General features: G+C 36.1%; 2 protein-coding genes across 4 annotated transcripts in view; one reads left to right on the top strand and one right to left on the bottom strand.

Annotated features, from left to right (window-relative positions):
- LOC142337648 (uncharacterized) overlaps window positions 1-21736 on the bottom strand; it is a 422288-nt gene that overhangs the window by 251323 nt on the left and 149229 nt on the right. The window lies entirely within an intron of this gene.
- Window positions 20336-21736, top strand: part of LOC142337694 (putative tRNA pseudouridine synthase tag-124) — a 58334-nt gene continuing 56933 nt past the window's right edge. Inside the window, exons 1-3 of the mRNA XM_075387142.1 lie at window positions 20336-20818; window positions 21098-21246; window positions 21643-21736. Coding sequence (XP_075243257.1) covers window positions 20687-20818; window positions 21098-21246; window positions 21643-21736 — 375 coding nt within the window. The 5' untranslated portion in view covers window positions 20336-20686. The remainder of the gene's footprint in view (window positions 20819-21097; window positions 21247-21642) is intronic.

Here is a 21736-nt window from a genome sequence, read left to right as displayed (position 1 = left end):
AAGAAAAAAAGACATCTTTATGATCCATTCATTGTAAAACGATCACAAACAGTAGAAAGTTTAATGTTTACTGGAAAAATCGCGGAGCAAACAATATACCGTTACTGGAAAAGTTAAGGGGACTCGATATACAGTATTGGATAAGTACCAGGTGGGGGGGGCATTATACTCTTACTGGGAAAATCACGGGGTGAGAAAAATTTCAACTTAGAAATCATTTTTGTGCCCATGAAATTATTAACCTCAAGCCAGTTTTTACACAGAAACTGGCGGCCAGTTTCTTAACACAATTTTTGATGCTCAACTTAATAGAATGGTTTCACAAATTATAAACGAGCTCCGGATTTTTTTTTAGTACTTGTTGTAAATAAAACTGGTGTGATACAATGTAGTTAGAAATTACAATGATCTTTATATTCATCATGGATTTAAATTGCTTCTAAAATGAGCGCAGATTGGGTTCAATTACGCTTCTGTGTAAGTTACTTCGAAAGTCAATAACCTCTCTCTACAACTAATTCGCATTTTGGCATATACTGGGCTCATAAATTTCGTGTCATTACTGTTTCACAGATTTGGCACCTTCATGTTTTAAGTAAAGCATCTGACAAAAATTGTTATTTGCGGCATTTGCGTAATATCAAAAATCTTTTTAAAACCCCAAAATTTTTTAGTACTTCTGCGTATATTGATTTTCCATATTTAGCCCAATTTTGAGATCAGACTATTTTAATTGCTCTCAAACAAAGTTCGCAGTAATTATATTCGTCCTTTGGTCTTTTTTATGCAATTTTTTGCTTGACCATTTTTTGTCCCACCCATTTGACTTTAGGTCCTCTGAAACGGTATAAATAGGTAACACTGGGAGAGAATTAATTTATCTTAGAGCCTTAAGCCCTAACAGTCTCTAAGAATGGGATTCACAAAAACTCACACTCACACCCCCTCCCACTCACTTCACCTCCACAACATTCAATTCCGTAAGAAAATGCAACGCACCCACATTTTGATTGCTTTCTGTAGAGGGAAGACATTAAAACCTATTAATCAAATCCGATTAAATACGGGAGGCCTTCGAGAAGTTAATATCTACGAGCTAACATCTTCGGATGATGGTGTCACCTAACTAGATCTTCTCGTCCATGGTCGTAATAAGAAAAAAAGACATCTTTATGATCCATTCATTGTAAAACGATCACAAACGGTAGAAAGTTTAATGTTTACTGGAAAAATCGCGGAGCAAACAATATACCGTTACTGGAAAAGTTAAGGGGACTCGATATACCGTATTGGATAAGTAACAGGTGGGGGGGGGCATTATACTCTTACTGGGAAAATCACGGGGTGAGAAAAATTTCTTCTTAGAAATCATTTTTGTGCCCATGAAATTATTAACCTCAAGCCAGTTTTTACACAGAAACTGGCGGCCAGTTTCTTAACACAATTTTTGATGCTAAACTTAATAGAATGGTTTCACAAATTATAAACGAGCTTCGGATTTTTTTTGTACTTGTTGTAAATAAAACTGGTGTGATACAATGTAGATAGAAATTACAATGATCTTTATATTCATCATGGATTTAAATTGCTTCTAAAATGAGTGCAGATTGGGCTCAAGTACGCTTCTGTGTAAGTTGCGTTGGCGATTTCGAAAATCAACTCACAACTCTCATAAAATGTTACTTACAGTAAAAAAAAGGCAACATTAAATGTAAAGAACAAATAAAATTTAGTTGAGAAATCTCTTGGTACATGCTGGAAATACTATTGAAAATAAGCGGAAAATTTCAGACAGAAATCGCTAGTAAGTTTCTTTGTTAAAAGAACTTTAAACTTGAATTCTGAGAAAACTTTGTAAAAATCATAATAATTAAGGCAGGGTTTTGAGAAGGGTTTTGAGAAACTAATTAGTACGAGGTAACTTCTTAGGATGAGAAATTCGTCTAGGCAGGTATCTCTCTTCTGAAGTTTTAAAGTAGTTTTGTGTAGAAAATTATTCATATGAATCATTCAATATAAAACGATGACTAAATGTTTCTTGAGCGGTAGGACGTACTTACAATAAAGTTTTATTGCTTTTTTAATTTCTTAAATAATTTTCTGATCGAAATATAGGGCTAGTCACAGAAGCAGGAATTTTATACTGATATTTGCCTCTAACAATCAAAAGGAAGTAATAAGGAGAAATTAACTGTTGAACGAAATCTTTCAGTCAACATTAGCTCTTCGGTGAGCAACTTGATGAATAAGTATTTCATACCACACAAGCGAGCGTGCGAAACAGTATTTTACAGGATGGACGAATCGCACATTTAAACTGCGAGTACACATTAACTGAAATCGTATTGATATATAATTGAGAGATAACAAGTTGTGTATGTCGCAAATTTCTTCTATCAAAATTGTTTTTTGGCATAAAGTCGATTGCTCATGTGATTTTAAAAGTTTAGCCAGCTAAAAATGGATATCATTTCTAAACATATTCAAATTGAATTCAGTATTTGGTACTATTTGATAAACTTGGAATAGCGTCTTTCAATTTCCTCAATGTCCTCAATTTCACTAACTAAATTGTTCGGTCAACCCTTAGGTTGGGAAATTGCGATAGGAATTCAGACGGTGTCTCCAAACTTTTTAATCGACTTTAGCTTATCATCACTTTACGTTAGTTTAAGCATAATCATAATTTTTTTTCTATGTTAATAACAAGTTTTTGTTTTCACCTAGTGATCTCAAGCAGAGCCGCTCAGGTAAATGAAAATGTTGAACACGGAGGGCCGGTAATGTGAGTTTGCACATAGTGTTCCGAACCCGCTCAACCAGGTTATTTTACTTAATTGTCTAGCAATGGAGGAAGAGATAGAAAACTGTAAAAAATTTATACATTGTTCGAATAAAAATGGTCTATCCATTTAAAAAAGTTTACGCCGTTAGCTCAAACCACTCTACAAAATAATAACTCATTAGAGGTCCGATAATACCTGGCAATAAGGAGAGTAAGAGACAATCCGAGTAAGAGTTTCGGATTGAATTTGTCTCTGAAGAGATCGCCATAAAATATTAATCTAATATTAATTACAAAGAACAAAATCAAATAAAAATAACCAGCATTACTAACGACCAAAACTCACCTAGAAAAAGAAATTTAATGAAAAGGTCAAAATAGCATCAGATAGAAACTAAACAAAGCCAATTGATTTGCATTTTACCAGAAACGATATGTGGCCTGTCTTTGTTTAGAATAATTAACAAGAAAAAGGGGCAAAGTTAAGAGAAAAACACCTGTCATTATTCGGAATGTCATACGACTACAAAAAGAACAAATACATGCAAAAATCAAAAAATTCAATTCAATTTTGCGAGGAAAAGGTGTCCAAGACTATAAAAAACAACCTATATATAATATAATCTAATATTAATTATAATTAATTGCGCTTTCTGACGACACACATTGCACCACATCTATATTTTTAATGAGGCAAGAGATCAAGAAAACAAAATAAAAATATTTTAAATGAAGTCGGATCTTGAAGATTTTGAGCTGTTATCTTTTTTTCTTTACTTTTGAGGCATTTCACTGGAAGGCGGAGAAATTGAAGAAATGTGATAGCTCGGTTCGCCAATACACAGGCAGTTTCTCGCTGTTTCCTACATTTGGATCAAATGTTTCGTGTTTTTTATTGTTGAATATTTATCTGAAGCCAGCCAATAAAAACTTCCTGTCTGAGGTGCATATTGAAATCGGCGGCTGTTTCATCTTTTTTTTGTTCACTTGCTGAGTTAAGGAAGTAAAGGAAGAAAAGAGCAGCTCAATCAAGATCTTGAAGGTCCAATTTACTTGTTGTGTTTTGTAAAATGAGGTAGCAATGACATTTATATTGCAAAACTTATTGACGTCACAAAATTTCTCAATGTGGGTTGAGATTGAATTTGCTATGACCGATGAATTACTATTCGAGAGAATATGAATGTTTTAACATCAATAGGACAGATCATCTCTTAGAATGGGTGATTGTTCCTTGCTTTCATTGGAGTTTCGGATTGAATTTGTCTCTGAAGAGAGCGCCATAAATTGAGTTAAATCTCAGTTTTGGGAATATGAGGTCTGTATCCTTAGGAACAATGCACTTACTAATATTTTTGATTATTCAAACGCTCGAATATCAGTAGAGTAGAATTGAGTCATAAGAAACGAGAAAATTGTTGCAAATTTCTCTTGTTACCTTCTAAGATCCAACTTTTCCCCCCTAATAGGCCTAAATCAAAAACAATAGACCTGTGAAAAATGTGCTCTCAACTCCGTAAGCAGCACAAATGAGATACACCGCAAATATGAATATGGGAATATGGTGACGCTTTTGCGCCTAATGTAAAATAAAGTTTCAAGGTCAAATATGTGTTGGATATTCGAACACTTGACTGCATACAAAATGATTGAACATTTGACTGCAATTTTTATTTTTGATTGACATTTTAATTTGTTCGACGTCGTTGAAGGCTGAGGAGATGTGAGTAGTGAGAAAGCAGTACACCTGAGGCCACTTTTTGGCTGATTTTCACGAAACATGTTTGATCATGCGCGCCGATAAAAATTTCTAGGCAATTATATCCTATATGTTAGGATTATTGTCTGAATATGCAATAGACGCACCACAACTTTTTGAAATAAAGATGTACCTTCTTTTTTATGGGTTATTTATTCAAACTCAGCGGCTCAACGGTTATCATGTCTCCATTGACGCTATTTGGTGAATCAGAGGAGAAGGAACTACTACATTTTTATTGAAGGACGGCTCGGAACTATTATTTTGCTTTAATTGTAAAAAATGAAACAATCAACGAAATTAAATTAATAAAGCAAGGTTAAGAACAAACAATAAAATATTAATAACAAACATAATAAAAAATTTAAAAACACATTCTGTTTTAAGTCACTTCTCAGTTTTATGCATAAACCCATTTAAAACTGCTTCTCTGTCAGCATCTTGAACGTGCATTTATTTGTGTTCTCTGGGCATCTGGATATTTCAGGAAAACCCCATGTAATCTGTTATTAGAGCTGTTATTGTCAAAAGAAGATCCTGCGCGGAGCAGTCGCAGGTTTTGTTTCTCCTCGTCAATGCCTCTTGAGACACCCAACCGGGGTGGAGTTGGGCAGCTATCCCCTATTAAAACTGTTATTGTCACAAGAGGTTCCTGCGCGGAGCAGTGGCAGGTTTTGTTTTTCCTCGTCAATTACCTCTTGAGACACCCAACCGTGGTGGAGTTGGGCAGCTATGCCCTATTAAAGCTGTTGTTGTCACAAGAGGTTCCTGCGCGGAGCAGTGCCAGGTTTTGTTTTTCCTCGTCAATACCTCTTGAGACACCCAACCGTGGTGGAGTTGGGCAGCTATGCCCTGTTAGAGCTGTAATTGTTACAAGAAGCTCCTGCGAGGAGCAGTCGCAGGTTTTGTATCTCCTCGTCAGTACTTCTTGAGACTCTCAACCGGGGTTGAGTTGGGCAGCATCATCCTTATTTAGCGCTTACTGGACAAGCGTTGTTTCGTTGAAGGCGGCTCTTCCACTGCTTCCAAATCGATATATGGACATCTTGAGAGCGGCTTTTCTTTGGGAGCTGCGTCAAAATGAAGTATTTCTTCGTCATCGGAGAGAATTTAAGAGCTATTCCAGAACCCAGGATCAAGTGTAGAATAGGTTTCTTAATCTCACTGTCGAGTTGTTCAGCTGAATCTCGGTTGCTTTCACGCTCATTCATCTCAATATAGGACTTTAGAGTTTTCTCCAGAGGTTTTTTCTGTTTTTGACCAATTCTGTAGTGACCATAAGCATATGAGCGAATGCTATTACTCAGATAGTAACGTTTATCATCAAATGCACTCAAAGCAATTTTGTTAGACTCTGTTATGTTGAGAGTGTGTTTGTCACTACTTATTGAAGTTACTACTCTCTCAGAGGTGACTTGGATTTGAGCACATCTTTGAATTTATCATGATGGAGTGTGTTTTTCACATGTTTGCTCACACCTTTGGCACTTTGTTTGACTGCTTGTATTGTTTTTACAGAGTAGGACTTTGGTTTTAGAAAAACAGCTTCCATCACAATGTCCCCATTCAGTTCATCTGATAATTTCAGTGGCATTTTTTTGTTCAATTCACTGTTTAACTGATGATCTTTGGGGTTTTCACTCAAATCTATTATATGTTCCAGCTGTGCAAGATCTTTGTAAATGTCATTCGTCTCGCAATCTCGTAAAATAGAGAATCATTGTCAGGGTACATTACTCGATCTTTCGTGTCAAACAAAGGCTTCATTGCTTCATAGTGAAACCTGTTAAGGTGTAGTTTTGACAGATCCAAACTAGCAGCACCCAGATAAGTTGGTTTGTTCCACCAGACATCTTTCTGGCTAAGAGTGATCTGGCTAATGTGGTAAACTTCTCAAAGTTGTACTTGTTGCAGTAGAATTTTGCTTTCTCATCAGTTTCAACAAATACCATCTTGTATCGATATCTCCACAGTGTTTCCGAAGAATGAATTCTTCAACAATTTGTAAAACTTCTTTTCTAAATTGCTAATACCGGGTTGGTTGAACTTTAGAGCCTTATGTAGTTTTGTTACTTGGAGTCCTTGCTGACAATAAAACTTTAGACCTGAATAATGACATACACAATTCTGCTTTGACTGAACCGTTTCCAGAAGCATTGGGATATGGCTGGTCTTGTTTCCCAATTCTACTTGATACTGAGAAAGCATATCATTTTCGATTGTTAACTTTTCAGCAGCCAGAGGAAAGTCATTGTGACAGTCATACAAGTTGCTAGGATAATTCAGGTCAACCATAACAAAGTACCCAACATCACTTTCCTCAGATGTTTGCATGATCTTGTCCAAACTAATATCTGATCATTCAAATCCTCCGGTTGGCATTTTTTTCATCGTTGTTCCACCGTAAAAGTTGACCACATCAAGAAAAAGTCTATATGTACTCGGTTTTTCTTCATCAAAGTCGTCCAAGTACTTGTTTTTAGCTTTCATATACCGCTTTTCATCAATTCCTTTCAATCCTCCACGCATTGCTCTCTCACAAAACAACAGCATGTCTATATCAGAGATCAAGTCCAGTTTCACATCAGTTCTTTTTAGCATTGCTTCCCATGAAAAATTTGGTGCACTATAGTAATGGCAGGGGTCTAATTCATATACCTGATCAAATAGTTTCCTGTATTTTTCAAACACGTTTGCCAGAAGAATGACATCAGTTTTGACATATAACATGAGATAATCAACACAATTGCATCCAAGCAAATACCAAACTCTGTTAGCATGCTGAACATCCCCCTCAGAAACATCAGTTTGACCAGACAGTGAATTTATCCACTTATCCAAAATGTCCCCATTCAGTTCATCTGATAATTTCATTGGCACTTTTTTGTTCAATCCACTGTGTAACTGATGATCTTTGGGGTTTTCACTCAAATCTATTATATGTTCCAGCTGTGCAAGATCTTTGTATATGTCATTCGTCTCGCAATCTCGTAAAATAGAGAATCATTGTCAGGGTACATTACTCGATCTTTCGTGTCAAACAAAGGCTTCATTGCTTCATAGTGAAACCTGTTAAGGTGTAGTTTTGACAGATCCAAACTAGCAGCACCCAGATAAGTTGGTTTGTTCCACCAGACATCTTTCTGGCTAAGAGTGATCTGGCTAATGTGGTAAACTTCTCAAAGTTGTACTTGTTGCAGTAGAATTTTGCTTTCTCATCAGTTTCAACAAATACCATCTTGTATCGATATCTCCACAGTGTTTCCGAAGAATGAATTCTTCAACAATTTGTAAAACTTCTTTTCTAAATTGCTAATACCGGGTTGGTTGAACTTTAGAGCCTTATGTAGTTTTGTTACTTGGAGTCCTTGCTGACAATAAAACTTTAGACCTGAATAATGACATACACAATTCTGCTTTGACTGAACCGTTTCCAGAAGCATTGGGATATGGCTGGTCTTGTTTCCCAATTCTACTTGATACTGAGAAAGCATATCATTTTCGATTGTTAACTTTTCAGCAGCCAGAGGAAAGTCATTGTGACAGTCATACAAGTTGCTAGGATAATTCAGGTCAACCATAGCAAAGTACCCAAGATCACTTTCCTCAGATGTTTGCATGATCTTGTCCAAACTAATATCTGATCACTCAAATTCTCCGGTTGGCAGTTTTTTTCATCATTGTTCCACCGTATAAGTTGACCAAATCAAGAAAAAGTCTATATGTACTCGGTTTTTCTTCATCAAAGTCGTCCAAGTACTTGTTTTTAGCTTTCATATACCGCTTTTCATCAATTCCTTTCAATCCTCCACGCATTGCTCTCTCACAAAACAACAGCATGTCTATATCAGAGATCAAGTCCAGTTTCACATCAGTTCTTTTTAGCATTGCTTCCCATGAAAAATTTGGTGCACTATAGTAATGGCAGGGGTCTAATTCATATACCTGATCAAATAGTTTCCTGTATTTTTCAAACACGTTTGCCAGAAGAATGACATCAGTTTTGACATATAACATGAGATAATCAACACAATTGCATCCAAGCAAATACCAAACTCTGTTAGCATGCTGAACATCCCCCTCAGAAACATCAGTTTGACCAGACAGTGAATTTATCCACTTATCCAAAATGTCCCCATTCAGTTCATCTGATAATTTCAGTGGCACTTTTTTGTTCAATCCACTGTGTAACTGATGATCTTTGGGGTTTTCACTCAAATCTATTATATGTTCCAGCTGTGCAAGATCTTTGTATATGTCATCCGTCTCGCAATCTCGTGAAATAGAGAATCATTGTCACGGTACATTACTCGATCTTTCGTGTCAAACAGAGGGTTCATTGCTTCATAGTGAAACTTGTTCAGGTGTAGTTTTGACAGATCCAAACTAGCAGCACCCAGATAAGTTGGTTTGTTCCACCAGATAACTTTCTGGCTAAGAGTGATTTCGACCAGGTTCTCCTGAAATGTGGTAAACTTCTCAAAGTTGTACTTGTTGCACTAGAATTTTGCTTTCTCATCAGTTTCAACAAATACCATCTTGTATCGACATCTCCACAGTGTTTCCGAAGAATGAACTGTTCAACAATTTGTAAAACTTCTTTTCGAAATTGCTAATACCGGGTTGGTTGAACTTTAGAGCCTTATGTAATTTTGTTACTTGGAGTCCTTGCTGACAATGAAACTTCAGATCTGAATAATGACATACACAATTCTGCTTTGACTGAACCGTTTCCAGAAGTATTGGGATATGGCTGGTCTTGTTTCCCAATTCTACTTGATACTGAGAAAGCATATCATTTTCGATTGTTAACTTTTCAGCAGCCAGAGGAAAATCATTGTGACAGTCATACAAGTTGCTAGGATAATTCAGGTCAACCATAACAAAGTACCCAAGATCACTTTCCTCAGATGTTTGCATGATCTTGTCCAAACTAATATTTGATCACTCAAATTCTCCGGTTGGCAGTTTTTTTCATCATTGTTCCACCGTATAAGTTGACCAAATCAAGAAAAATTCCATATGTACTCGGTTTTTCTTCATCAAAGTCATCCAAGTACTTGTTTTTAGCTTTCATATACCGCTTTTCATCAATTCCATTCAATCCTCCACGCATTGCTCTCTCACAAAACAACAGCATGTCTATATCAGAGATCAAGTCCAGTTTCACATCAGTTCTTTTTAGCATTGCTTCCCATGAAAAATTTGGTGCACTATAGTAATGGCAGGGGTCTAATTCATATACCTGATCAAATAGTTTCCTGTATTTTTCAAACACGTTTGCCAGAAGAATGACATCAGTTTTGACATATAACATGAGATAATCAACACAATTGCATCCAAGCAAATACCAAACTCTGTTAGCATGCTGAACATCCCCCTCAGAAACATCAGTTTGACCAGACAGTGAATTTATCCACTTATCCAAAATGTCCCCATTCAGTTCATCTGATAATTTCAGTGGCACTTTTTTGTTCAATCCACTGTGTAACTGATGATCTTTGGGGTTTTCACTCAAATCTATTATATGTTCCAGCTGTGCAAGATCTTTGTATATGTCATCCGTCTCGCAATCTCGTAAAATAGAGAATCATTGTCACGGTACATTACTCGATCTTTCGTGTCAAACAGAGGGTTCATTGCTTCATAGTGAAACTTGTTCAGGTGTAGTTTTGACAGATCCAAACTAGCAGCACCCAGATAAGTTGGTTTGTTCCACCAGATAACTTTCTGGCTAAGAGTGATTTCGACCAGGTTCTCCTGAAATGTGGTAAACTTCTCAAAGTTGTACTTGTTGCACTAGAATTTTGCTTTCTCATCAGTTTCAACAAATACCATCTTGTATCGACATCTCCACAGTGTTTCCGAAGAATGAACTGTTCAACAATTTGTAAAACTTCTTTTCGAAATTGCTAATACCGGGTTGGTTGAACTTTAGAGCCTTATGTAATTTTGTTACTTGGAGTCCTTGCTGACAATGAAACTTCAGATCTGAATAATGACATACACAATTCTGCTTTGACTGAGCCGATTCTAGAAGCTTTGGGATATAGCTGGCCTTGTTTCACAATTCTACTTGATACTGAGAAAGCATATCATTTTCGATTGTTAACTTTTCAGCAGCCAGAGGAAAATCATTGTGACAGTCATACAAGTTGCTAGGGTAATTCAGGTCAACCATAACAAAGTACCCAAGATCACTTTCCTCAGATGTTTGCATGATCTTGTCCAAACTATCTGATCACTCAAATCCTCCGGTTGGCAGTTTTTTTCATCATTGTTCCACCGTATAAGTTGACCAAATCAAGAAAAAGTCCATATGTAATCGGTTTTTCTTCATCAAAGTCATCCAAGTACTTGTTTTTAGCTTTCATATACCGCTTTTCATCAATTCCATTCAATCCTCCACGCATTGCTCTCACAAAACAACAGCATGTCTATATCAGAGATCAAGTCCAGTTTCACTTCAGTTGTTTTTAGCATTGCTTCCCATGAAAAATTTGGTGCACTATAGTAATGGCAGGGGTCTAATTCATATACCTGACCAAATAGTTTCCTGTATTTTTCAAACACGTTCGCCAGAAGAATGACATCAGTTTTGACATATAACATGAGATAATCAACACAATTCTTGCATCCAAGCAAATACCAAACTTTGTTAGCATGCTGAACATCCCCCTCAGAAACATCAGTTTGACCAGACTGAATTTATCCACAATGTCCCCATTCAGTTCATCTGATAATTTCAGTGGCACTTTTTTTGTTCAATTCACTGTGTAACTGATGATCTTTGGGGTTTTCACTCAAATCTATTATATGTTCCAGCTGTGCAAGATCTTTGTATATGTCATTCGTCTCGCAATCTCGTAAAATATAGAATCATTGTCACGGTACATTACTCGATCTTTCGTGTCAAACAAAGGCTTCATTGCTTCATAGTGAAACTTGTTCAGGTGTAGTTTTGACAGATCCAAACTAGCAGCACCAAGATAAGTTGGTTTGTTCCACCAGATAACTTTCTGGCTAAGAGTGATCCCGACCAGGCTCTCTCGAAATGTGGTAAACTTCTCAAAGTTGTACTTGATGCACTAGAATTTTGCTTTCTCATCAGTTTCAACAAATACCATCTTGTATCGACATCTCCACAGTGTTTCCGAAGAATGAATTGTTCAACAATTTGTAAAACTTCTTTTCGAAATTGCTAATACTGGGTTGGTTGAACTTTAGAGCCTTATGTAATTTTGTTACTTGGAGTCCTTGCTGACAATGAAACTTTAGACCTGAATAATGACATACACATTTCTGCTTTGACTGAACCGTTTCCAGAAGTATTGGGATATGGCTGGTCTTGTTTCCCAATTCTACTTGATACTGAGAAAGCATATCATTTTCGATTGTTAACTTTTCAGCAGCCAGAGGAAAATCATTGTGACAGTCATACAAGTTGCTAGGATAATTCAGGTCAACCATAGCAAAGTACCCAAGATCACTTTCCTCAGATGTTTGCATGATCTTGTCCAAACTAATATCTGATCACTCAAATTCTCCGGTTGGCAGTTTTTTTCATCATTGTTCCACCGTATAAGTTGACCAAATCAAGAAAAAGTCCATATGTACTCGGTTTTTCTTCATCAAAGTCATCCAAGTACTTGTTTTTAGCTTTCATATACCGCTTTTCATCAATTCCATTCAATCCTCCACGCATTGCTCTCTCACAAAACAACAGCATGTCTATATCAGAGATCAAGTCCAGTTTCACATCAGTTCTTTTTAGCATTGCTTCCCATGAAAAATTTGGTGCACTATAGTAATGGCAGGGGTCTAATTCATATACCTGATCAAATAGTTTCCTGTATTTTTCAAACACGTTTGCCAGAAGAATGACATCAGTTTTGACATATAACATGAGATAATCAACACAATTGCATCCAAGCAAATACCAAACTCTGTTAGCATGCTGAACATCCCCCTCAGAAACATCAGTTTGACCAGACAGTGAATTTATCCACTTATCCACAATGTCCCCATTCAGTTCATCTGATAATTTCAGTGGCACTTTTTTGTTCAATCCACTGTGTAACTGATGATCTTTGGGGTTTTCACTCAAATCTATTATATGTTCCAGCTGTGCAAGATCTTTGTATATGTCATCCGTCTCGCAATCTGGTAAAATAGAGAATCATTGTCACGGTACATTACTCGATCTTTCGTGTCAAACAGAGGCTTCATTGCTTCATAGTGAAACTTGTTCAGGTGTAGTTTTGACAGATCCAAACTAGCAGCACCCAGATAAGTTGGTTTGTTCCACCAGATAACTTTCTGGCTAAGAGTGATTTCGACCAGGTTCTCCTGAAATGTGGTAAACTTCTCAAAGTTGTACTTGTTGCACTAGAATTTTGCTTTCTCATCAGTTTCAACAAATACCATCTTGTATCGACATCTCCACAGTGTTTCCGAAGAATGAACTGTTCAACAATTTGTAAAACTTCTTTTCGAAATTGCTAATACCGGGTTGGTTGAACTTTAGAGCCTTATGTAATTTTGTTACTTGGAGTCCTTGCTGACAATGAAACTTCAGATCTGAATAATGACATACAAAATTCTGCTTTGACTGAGCCGATTCTAGAAGCTTTGGGATATAGCTGGCCTTGTTTCACAATTCTACTTGATACTGAGAAAGCATATCATTTTCGATTGTTAACTTTTCAGCAGCCAGAGGAAAATCATTGTGACAGTCATACAAGTTGCTAGGATAATTCAGGTGAACCATAACAAAGTACCCAAGATCACTTTCCTCAGATGTTTGCATGATCTTGTCCAAACTAATATCTGATCACTCAAATCCTCCGGTTGGCAGTTTTTTTCATCATTGTTCCACCGTATAAGTTGACCAAATCAAGAAAAAGTCCATATGTAATCGGTTTTTCTTCATCAAAGTCATCCAAGTACTTGTTTTTAGCTTTCATATACCGCTTTTCATCAATTCCATTCAATCCTCTACGCATTGCTCTCTCACAAAACAACAGCATGTCTATATCAGAGATCAAGTCCAGTTTCACTTCAGTTGTTTTTAGCCTTGCTTCCCATGAAAAATTTGGTGCACTATAGTAATGGCAGGGGTCTAATTCATATACCTGACCAAATAGTTTCCTGTATTTTTCAAACACGTTCGCCAGAAGAATGACATCAGTTTTGACATATAACATGAGATAATCAACACAATTCTTGCATCCAAGCAAATACCAAACTTTGTTAGCATGCTGAACATCCCCCTCAGAAACATCAGTTTGACCAGACTGAATTTATCCACAATGTCCCCATTCAGTTCATCTGATAATTTCAGTGGCACTTTTTTGTTCAATTCACTGTGTAACTGATGATCTTTGGGGTTTTCACTCAAATTTATTATATGTTCCAGCTGTGCAAGATCTTTGTATATGTCATTCGTCTCGCAATCTCGTAAAATATAGAATCATTGTCACGGTACATTACTCGATCTTTCGTGTCAAACAAAGATTTCATTGCTTCATAGTGAAACTTGTTCAGGTGTAGTTTTGACAGATCCAAACTAGCAGCACCCAGATAAGTTGGTTTGTTCCACCAGATAACTTTCTGGCTAAGAGTGATCCCGACCAGGCTCTCTCGAAATGTGGTAAACTTCTCAAAGTTGTACTTGTTGCACTAGAATTTTGCTTTCTCATCAGTTTCAACAAATACCATCTTGTATCGACATCTCCACAGTGTTTCCGAAGAATGAATTGTTCAACAATTTGTAAAACTTCTTTTCGAAATTGCTAATACCGGGTTGGTTGAACTTTAGAGCCTTATGTAATTTTGTTACTTGGAGTCCTTGCTGACAATGAAACTTTAGACCTGAATAATGACATACACATTTCTGCTTTGACTGAACCGTTTCCAGAAGTATTGGGATATGGCTGGTCTTGTTTCCCAATTCTACTTGATACTGAGAAAGCATATCATTTTCGATTGTTAACTTTTCAGCAGCCAGAGGAAAATTATTGTGACAGTCATACAAGTTGCTAGGATAATTCAGCTCAACCATAACAAAGTACCCAACATCACTTTCCTCAGATGTTTGCATGGTCTTGTCCAAACTAATATCTGATCACTCAAATTCTCCGGTTGGCAGTTTTTTTCATCATTGTTCCACCGTATAAGTTGACCAAATCAAGAAAAAGTCCATATGTACTTGGTTTTTCTTCATCAAAGTCATCCAAGTACTTGTTTTTAGCTTTCATATACCGGTTTTCATCAATTCCATTCAATCCTCTACGGATTGCTCTCTCACAAAACAACAGCATGTCTATATCAGAGAGCAAGTCCAGTTTCACTTAAGTTGTTTTTAGCATTGCTTCCCATGAAAAAGTGGTTGCACTATAGTAATGGCAGCGGTCTAATCCATATACCTGATCAAATAGTTTCCTTTGTTTTTCAAACACGTCAGCCAGAAGAATGACATCAGTTTTGACATACAGCATGCGATAATCAACAGAATTCTTGCATCCAAGCAAATAACAAACTCTGTTAGCATGCTGAACATCCCCCTCAGAAACATCAATTTGAACAGACAGTGAATTTATCCACTGATCACCATAATGAGGCAACGACTTTTCAGTGAGCTTCTCAAAGCTGTCGAGAAACGAGTACGGGAAAACGCCTTTCTTTTGCAAAATGTCGACATGTTTTAGGAAATAATTAGATAACTGAATGTAGTCGTTCGTTTCGAGTGTTGTAACCAGAGTAGCAAGACTCCCCTATTAAAAACGGCAACTATCAAGGAAACGAAATTCTTCGTATAGTAGCTTGTCGTCTTTCGTTTTACCAACAGTAAGAAAGAACGAGAATGAGATCGTCAGTTTTTCTTTCAAGCGTATTTCAATGTATTTTAGTAGATGATGTGCGTCATATTTGCTTAGATTGTGGAAAATTGGTGTAAAGGTCTGCTTATGAAGCTTGAGATTGCATCTGTTGTGTGCAACTCCGTAGATTTCACCAGTAAAGTGATCATGGTAGATTACTTTTTCGGCGTTCAAAGTTTTCTTGCAAATTCACATCTTGTACTCTGATCAATCTTTCTCATCCTATAGCTTCATCAGATATTATGAGACCCCTATGCTTCTGTTTTCTCTCAGAAATAGATTTGGCGTTCTGTCTGAGCCACCGAAAAAACTCTTGGATGCGTTTCTCACTTTGAAAAGTGTAATAATCACTTCCACCTTTTTTTATCAACGGCACAAAAACCTATTGCGCAAGATTTCTGATTTCTGAGGTTTTTTTCAAGGTGCAGCTGGTATCAGGATTCTGGCGGCAGGTGTCATGCTTAAGTCTGACAGCCTATGTGTCGGCGTAAATAACTAAAGGAACTAAAAACTTTTTATGCCAGTTTGTAAATTCAGTTTTTGAGTCTTCCGTTGGCATAGTAATATTGACAGCTTTATGCTCCCCACACAATTTGTAGCCATGATGTTCTTTACCACTGAATTGGCGGGTCATGAAAGCGTTAAAGTTCGTTATCAATTAGTAATGACTAATCAATCCATCGGTCAGCAGCAACAAACAAATAACTTTGTGTTTTTACTTTAGACAAGTAAAGTGGTAAAATTTTGTTTTTGTCGAAACTAAAAACGTTATTACCGATTTTGTTTTGTTTCTCAAATTTTGGAACATCCATCGAAGACATGGGGAACTCAATATTATCGAATTTAAGTTTGTGCAAATTTGACTTGTATTTGTTTTGCCGCTGTTTGTGCTCCTTCTCTGGAAACATTGCTAAAAGACCTAAGTATGCAAAACATTTGTTGTCATTGTTTTGAATATTCAGGAAAAAATGGTTTCCAACAAAAGCGCATTGTGTAGCAATTTAACTGCTTCCTCTGATGGGCTTGAATTTGTTAATGTTGTTGTCAAGGTAATCAATTTTCTGAACAACAAATCCACTTCCGCCTGCTGAAAAAATCTGGGTTGAATTGTTCATTTGGTCGATCATTTCAAAAACTTCGTAATCAAATCTGATATTTCTGTTGTTAAAATTTTTGACTTTGTGTTTGCATGACAACTGACTTTTGTGCCATCTGTTGGCTTGAACATTTGCACAGAAACTAATAATTGTATCTTCAAAGGTCCAAGCTCTGATGTTTTGTTTTTCGCGAACAATTTAAGGTCTTGGAGATGCTCCGTAACAAAGGTCAACACATCAACTTTGTTGTCCGCTTATAACCTGAACGACTGAAAGAATTTTCCGATCGTATGTTTAGCCTTTTGTTGCTCTTTCTTGCTTTTAGTTTTCTCTGGAACCTCTATGTGAGTACCATGAGCGTCTTCTTTATGTCTAGCACACAATAAAGTGTCACCATAATTTGTTGTGCAATGCTTGCACTTCACATACGTCTGACATGCATGAACTGTTTTCAAATGCTGAATCAAGTTCCTGCTCTGTGTGAACTTCCTATTACTTAGTTCGCGTTCATAGCTTGCTGTTTTTTTCATATTTTGTGTTATGCTCCTTCTCCATATGTTGCAATAACTTTTGAAAATCCTCATCTAAAACAAAGAAAGGTATTTTAAAAATTGATTACTGATGAACACTCTGAAAAACTATACATGCAATTGTTTTTTACGGTGAATGTAATAATTGGTTGACAACATTTTCTACATTGGAATATGGATAAGATTTTAAAAAATTTAATCACTTAATATATTCACCTACAACTCCTAGGAGATACCATCTTTGAAATCAGTGGTTTAATTGATCTTGACTACTAAAAGTTTTTTGATTTTTGTAATTTTGCGAGCTGACAAGGAATGACCTGGTTGAAATCCACTCTAACACACTTAAACGTGGAAAAAATGTGTTTATTTGATAAACAAATTTCCGGAACCAAAAATGGCCAGAATTTTTTAGACAAAAACCAGTAATTTAATGAAAAGCTAATATATTAAGACGGTTTTATTTAAGTTTTGTTATCTTTATACTTTTTTTGCACAAAATGCGCCAGTATTTAAACAGGTAAATTTCTTCTAAAATGTCGAAATCCTACTCAATAGGATGTTTTCCGGTTTCATCTTTTAGCACATGTGCGAGTGGTTTTAGTGAGAAAAATTACGAGACTTACACGTCTAATTTGCTTGAATTATTTTGCAAAAAATTTAGTTGGGAAAAAAATCTGCCTGAATACAATCCAAGCGACTGGTTCGCGGTTTTTGAATGGTTTAAAATGATATTTCTAACAAGAAAACTTGCTTTTGTATTTCTTGTTTGTTTTCTAAAAACAGATTCCATCAAATATTTACATGTGCCAAATTGTTTTCTGTTTGGTTGTGTGTAATCGTCTTCAAAGAAGGCGAAAGCTAACCGACTGAAACACTTAAATTTTTTTAAAAATTTTTTGAAGATGAGCCCAAAGTCAGCTTTCTGGGAATTATTGGATAGAAATGCAGTTTTTAAGGCGAAAAAAATTTGCAAATGACTGGGTTTAAGCCGATGATACAATAAGGTTATTTATTAACAACAACATCCGTTCCAAAAATGGAATGCATTGTTTTAATATAAGGAGCAAAAAATTTGGCAACTATATTCCAAACACTTGCAACAAGATTCAAGTATTTAAGAATTAACCTAATTCTTTAAGACCCATGGGGAGTCGGTTTTGAAATAAGTTTTTACATATGAAAACCAATTTACCTTGAAAATAAATCGACTGATCTGTAGTTGCTGACCGCTTCAAAATGATAAATTTTTTGAAAAGATTGTTTTTTATAGTACTCTTTGTGTTCTGAAAATTTCTGCTGTGAAACAAAGTTTTCAAGCTGATGTATGTGTTGAATTGATAGTTATTTTTATGCGGACCCAGAAAAATGATCTTTCGTTGCTCCTTCTCGCTTCTGGCTGAGAATAAGAACTTGGTTTTTTATGGCTGATTTGTCAATTTTTTTAATACTATTAGTTGACTAGAAATTCGGTATGTAAATGCTTTAAGTTTCTAAATAATTTTTTTCCTAAATGTTTTTTTGTGTGCTCAAATTTCAATAAAGATGTTAGGAAATCAATTTTTTTTAGTTAAACATCACTATTTAATGTGAAATTGTTGGCAATTAAGTTGGCTAACAATTCTTGATCTCTACGAGAAGGTTAATAGAAAATCTGTTTAAAATAGTTACTTAATCGATGTAATATCATAGAAGTATCGACAAAGTTTTAAAACTATTAACTGTTGCAGGGTGACCTAGGTGTTGAAAACGAATGTCCCATCAGTCAACTGAGAACGTTTTCGTGGTTGGCGAACACAATTAATTCAACAGTCAATCAAAGGTTGACAGATTGTCTCAAGAGCAGATCATGTTTTTCATTGACCTTCTTGTAGACATCAAAAACCAACTGAATTGCCAACATTGTGATTCTTTCACATTAAATAGTGATTGCTGACTAAGTGTATAAAAGTAATTGATTTTCCTAACATTTTTTTTTTGAAATTTGAGCTCACAAAAGTATTTAGGAAAAAGTCATTTAGAAACTTAAAGCATTTACATACCGAATTTCTAGTCAACTAAACAAGAGGTTTTTATTTCCGTTGTTCCGGTTTCTTTTCCATTTTTCTTTATTGCTCTCTGCAACCAAAGTGACAAGAAGTTGTTCCCTCGCTTTCCAATTGATCTTCTTGTCACTACTCGTTTGTTTTCCTGAGAGATTCTTCGAAACTGAAAAACAAGATGTTTCCATACCTTATGGCTTCCTCGCGGACTTTGTTGTCACTTCTTAGTTTCACTTCAAACAACGAAATCATAAATGATGAATTAACTTGATTTTATTTGCGGGGTAGAAGTTACTCTCAACTTGCAATGTGTGTTTTTTCTACTCGACAATTTTCTTCCCTGTCAAAAACCACTGATCTATGTTGGACATAATAACAATGAATCAGGTCAAAGTTTCCATTCTTTCAGATTATTGTCTATCAGAATGTTTTTTTGTTCTTTAATTTTTTGGCATAATTTGACATTGGAGTACGAATTTCGTCAAAACGTAATACGTCAATCATATGACTGGTTGTGTGATAAATGAAATGGAAGTCTATAAAAAGTCTAAACGAGATAAGTTCGAGTTTGAGTTTGAGTTTATGAAATAGTCCTGAGGTAATATTTTCATCAGAATGCAGAACGCTTTAAACCCATGATTGCAGACGTTTCACATGTAGTTAAAATATACTATCTTCAATGTGAGAAATCTCTGAGCCTTTATACGCAATAGCGATATATAGTTTCTTCACATTAGACGCCCAGATTTCTGGTACTGCCTAAAAGCGTTCATGACAAAGATAAATCCAGTCTATATTTGTCATGAACGCTTTTGCGCAGTTCCAAAAATCTGGCCGTCTAATGTGAATAAACTATATATCGCTATTGCGTATAGAGGCTCAGCGATTTCTCACGTTGAAAATAGTATATTTTAACTCTGGCATTTGTCGGGTATACCAACAATATTTTCCACTGTAAGCGCTGGATCAAATATCACTTATAAACAAAGGAATTAAACCTGTGTGCTTCAAAATGGAGTTTATGTAAGTCTTTTACTTATTCAGGCATCAATCCCAACATATAGGGAATCATTGACAAGAACTTTTTATCCGCGCGCATGATCGAACATGTTTGGGGAAAATCAGCCAAAAAGTGGCCTCAGGTGTACTGATATCCCACTACTGATGTGAAAAATCAAAATCTCGTGGAAACTTTAGAATTTAATGTGCAACCTGGCAGTGAGTTTTTTCAGAGCAACGATGCGTATTTCTTGGGGTTACGTCTACACATCCTTAATAGAGGAGTTTCTCTTAGGAATTTGCTGCCCGCACTTCTTTGCAGTTATTGTTTTTTTTTAAAAAAATACTCTTGATTTCGTCATTATCTTCACCTTCTGCTGTTTGATGTTTTACCGGTTGTTCAATTACCATATCATATGTTACATAGATATTACGCTATTTGATTATTGTTTGAGTTTTTGAAAAAAATTGAGATTTGTCTTTCTGCTTGCTTTAGAAGACCTGTTATTTGAACATGCGACAGGGCAGTCACTCGTATTTTTGCAATGAATCTTTGAATTCAGGTAGAAATGATTTGAAATTGTCCTTCTTTTTATGTGGAGGACATTTGGACGACAGATTTGTTGTTCTTGGCACTTAAGAATGAGCTCCTCATCTTCATGTGGCGCCACATCGGGTGCACCGTTGCTGGATGATGCTAAAGAACTGTGCAAGCTGACCAAACAGGTGTGCAGAAAAAACTTTTTGGCGGCGTTACAATCTCCAAAAATAATAGCCATGAACATGTTTCGATAACGAAAATTATGCTTTCTGAATGTATTCCGTAACCTTATTAGGGTCTTGTTGTATGATAACTGTCAAAATCTGTTAGTATAAATTGTTATGTTATGCTCATGTATTTAAGAATCGTTAATAATTTAGCGTTCACACTTTGTATCGACGCTATTGACTACTTGAACGGTAATACAAGGTTATAGCGCTTAATATAGCTGAAATGTGTTGTAGGGTCTGATCTCTCGAGTGTTGCAGCTGCAAGAACACATTGAAAAAACTTCGGGCTCACAAACTAAGGTTGGAAAGGGGCCAAGTGGTGGAATGGTTCAGTCGAGCATGAAAAGGAAAGTGCCTCCTCCGAGGCAATTCTCGTTTTCTAAGTTAGTGGCATTCGTGCTGTAATTTATCAATTTAAATGATCACACAAAATAGCTCAAATATTGTCCTAGAGAGAATATGCAATTTGGAACAACGATTGTTGTTATAGAGCTGGTTCCATAAAGTTGGATTGCAAGCAAGAGTTCGAAACATGTTGGCGTGTAATTAGGAAGAAAACCACAGAAATAACAACAAGTATCTTTTCAGATGGCCATGTTGGTGGTTTTCAACCGCATGTTTAAAGTTTTATTATGGATTGGACGTTGTATAATGATTCTGAAGCGTTCACTAGGCTTTTATGTTCACTGGACACAGTATGTGTATAACGGGTTATATAGGCTATGGGCACTTTCTTGTCGCTTATGATTTCCAGGGATTTGAAAGAACTTGTTCTATAGGTATGGAAAACGGAGAATTGCTCTCAAGTTTGCCTATCTTGGCTGTGACTACGATGGATTTGCGTGCCAGACAACCACCGACAAAACTATTGAG

Source organism: Convolutriloba macropyga, chromosome 1, assembly GCF_964194025.1.
Source record: "Convolutriloba macropyga chromosome 1, txConMacr16.3, whole genome shotgun sequence".
Lineage (NCBI taxonomy): Eukaryota > Metazoa > Xenacoelomorpha > Acoela > Convolutidae > Convolutriloba > Convolutriloba macropyga.
This window is presented reverse-complemented; position numbering and strand designations above follow the sequence as displayed.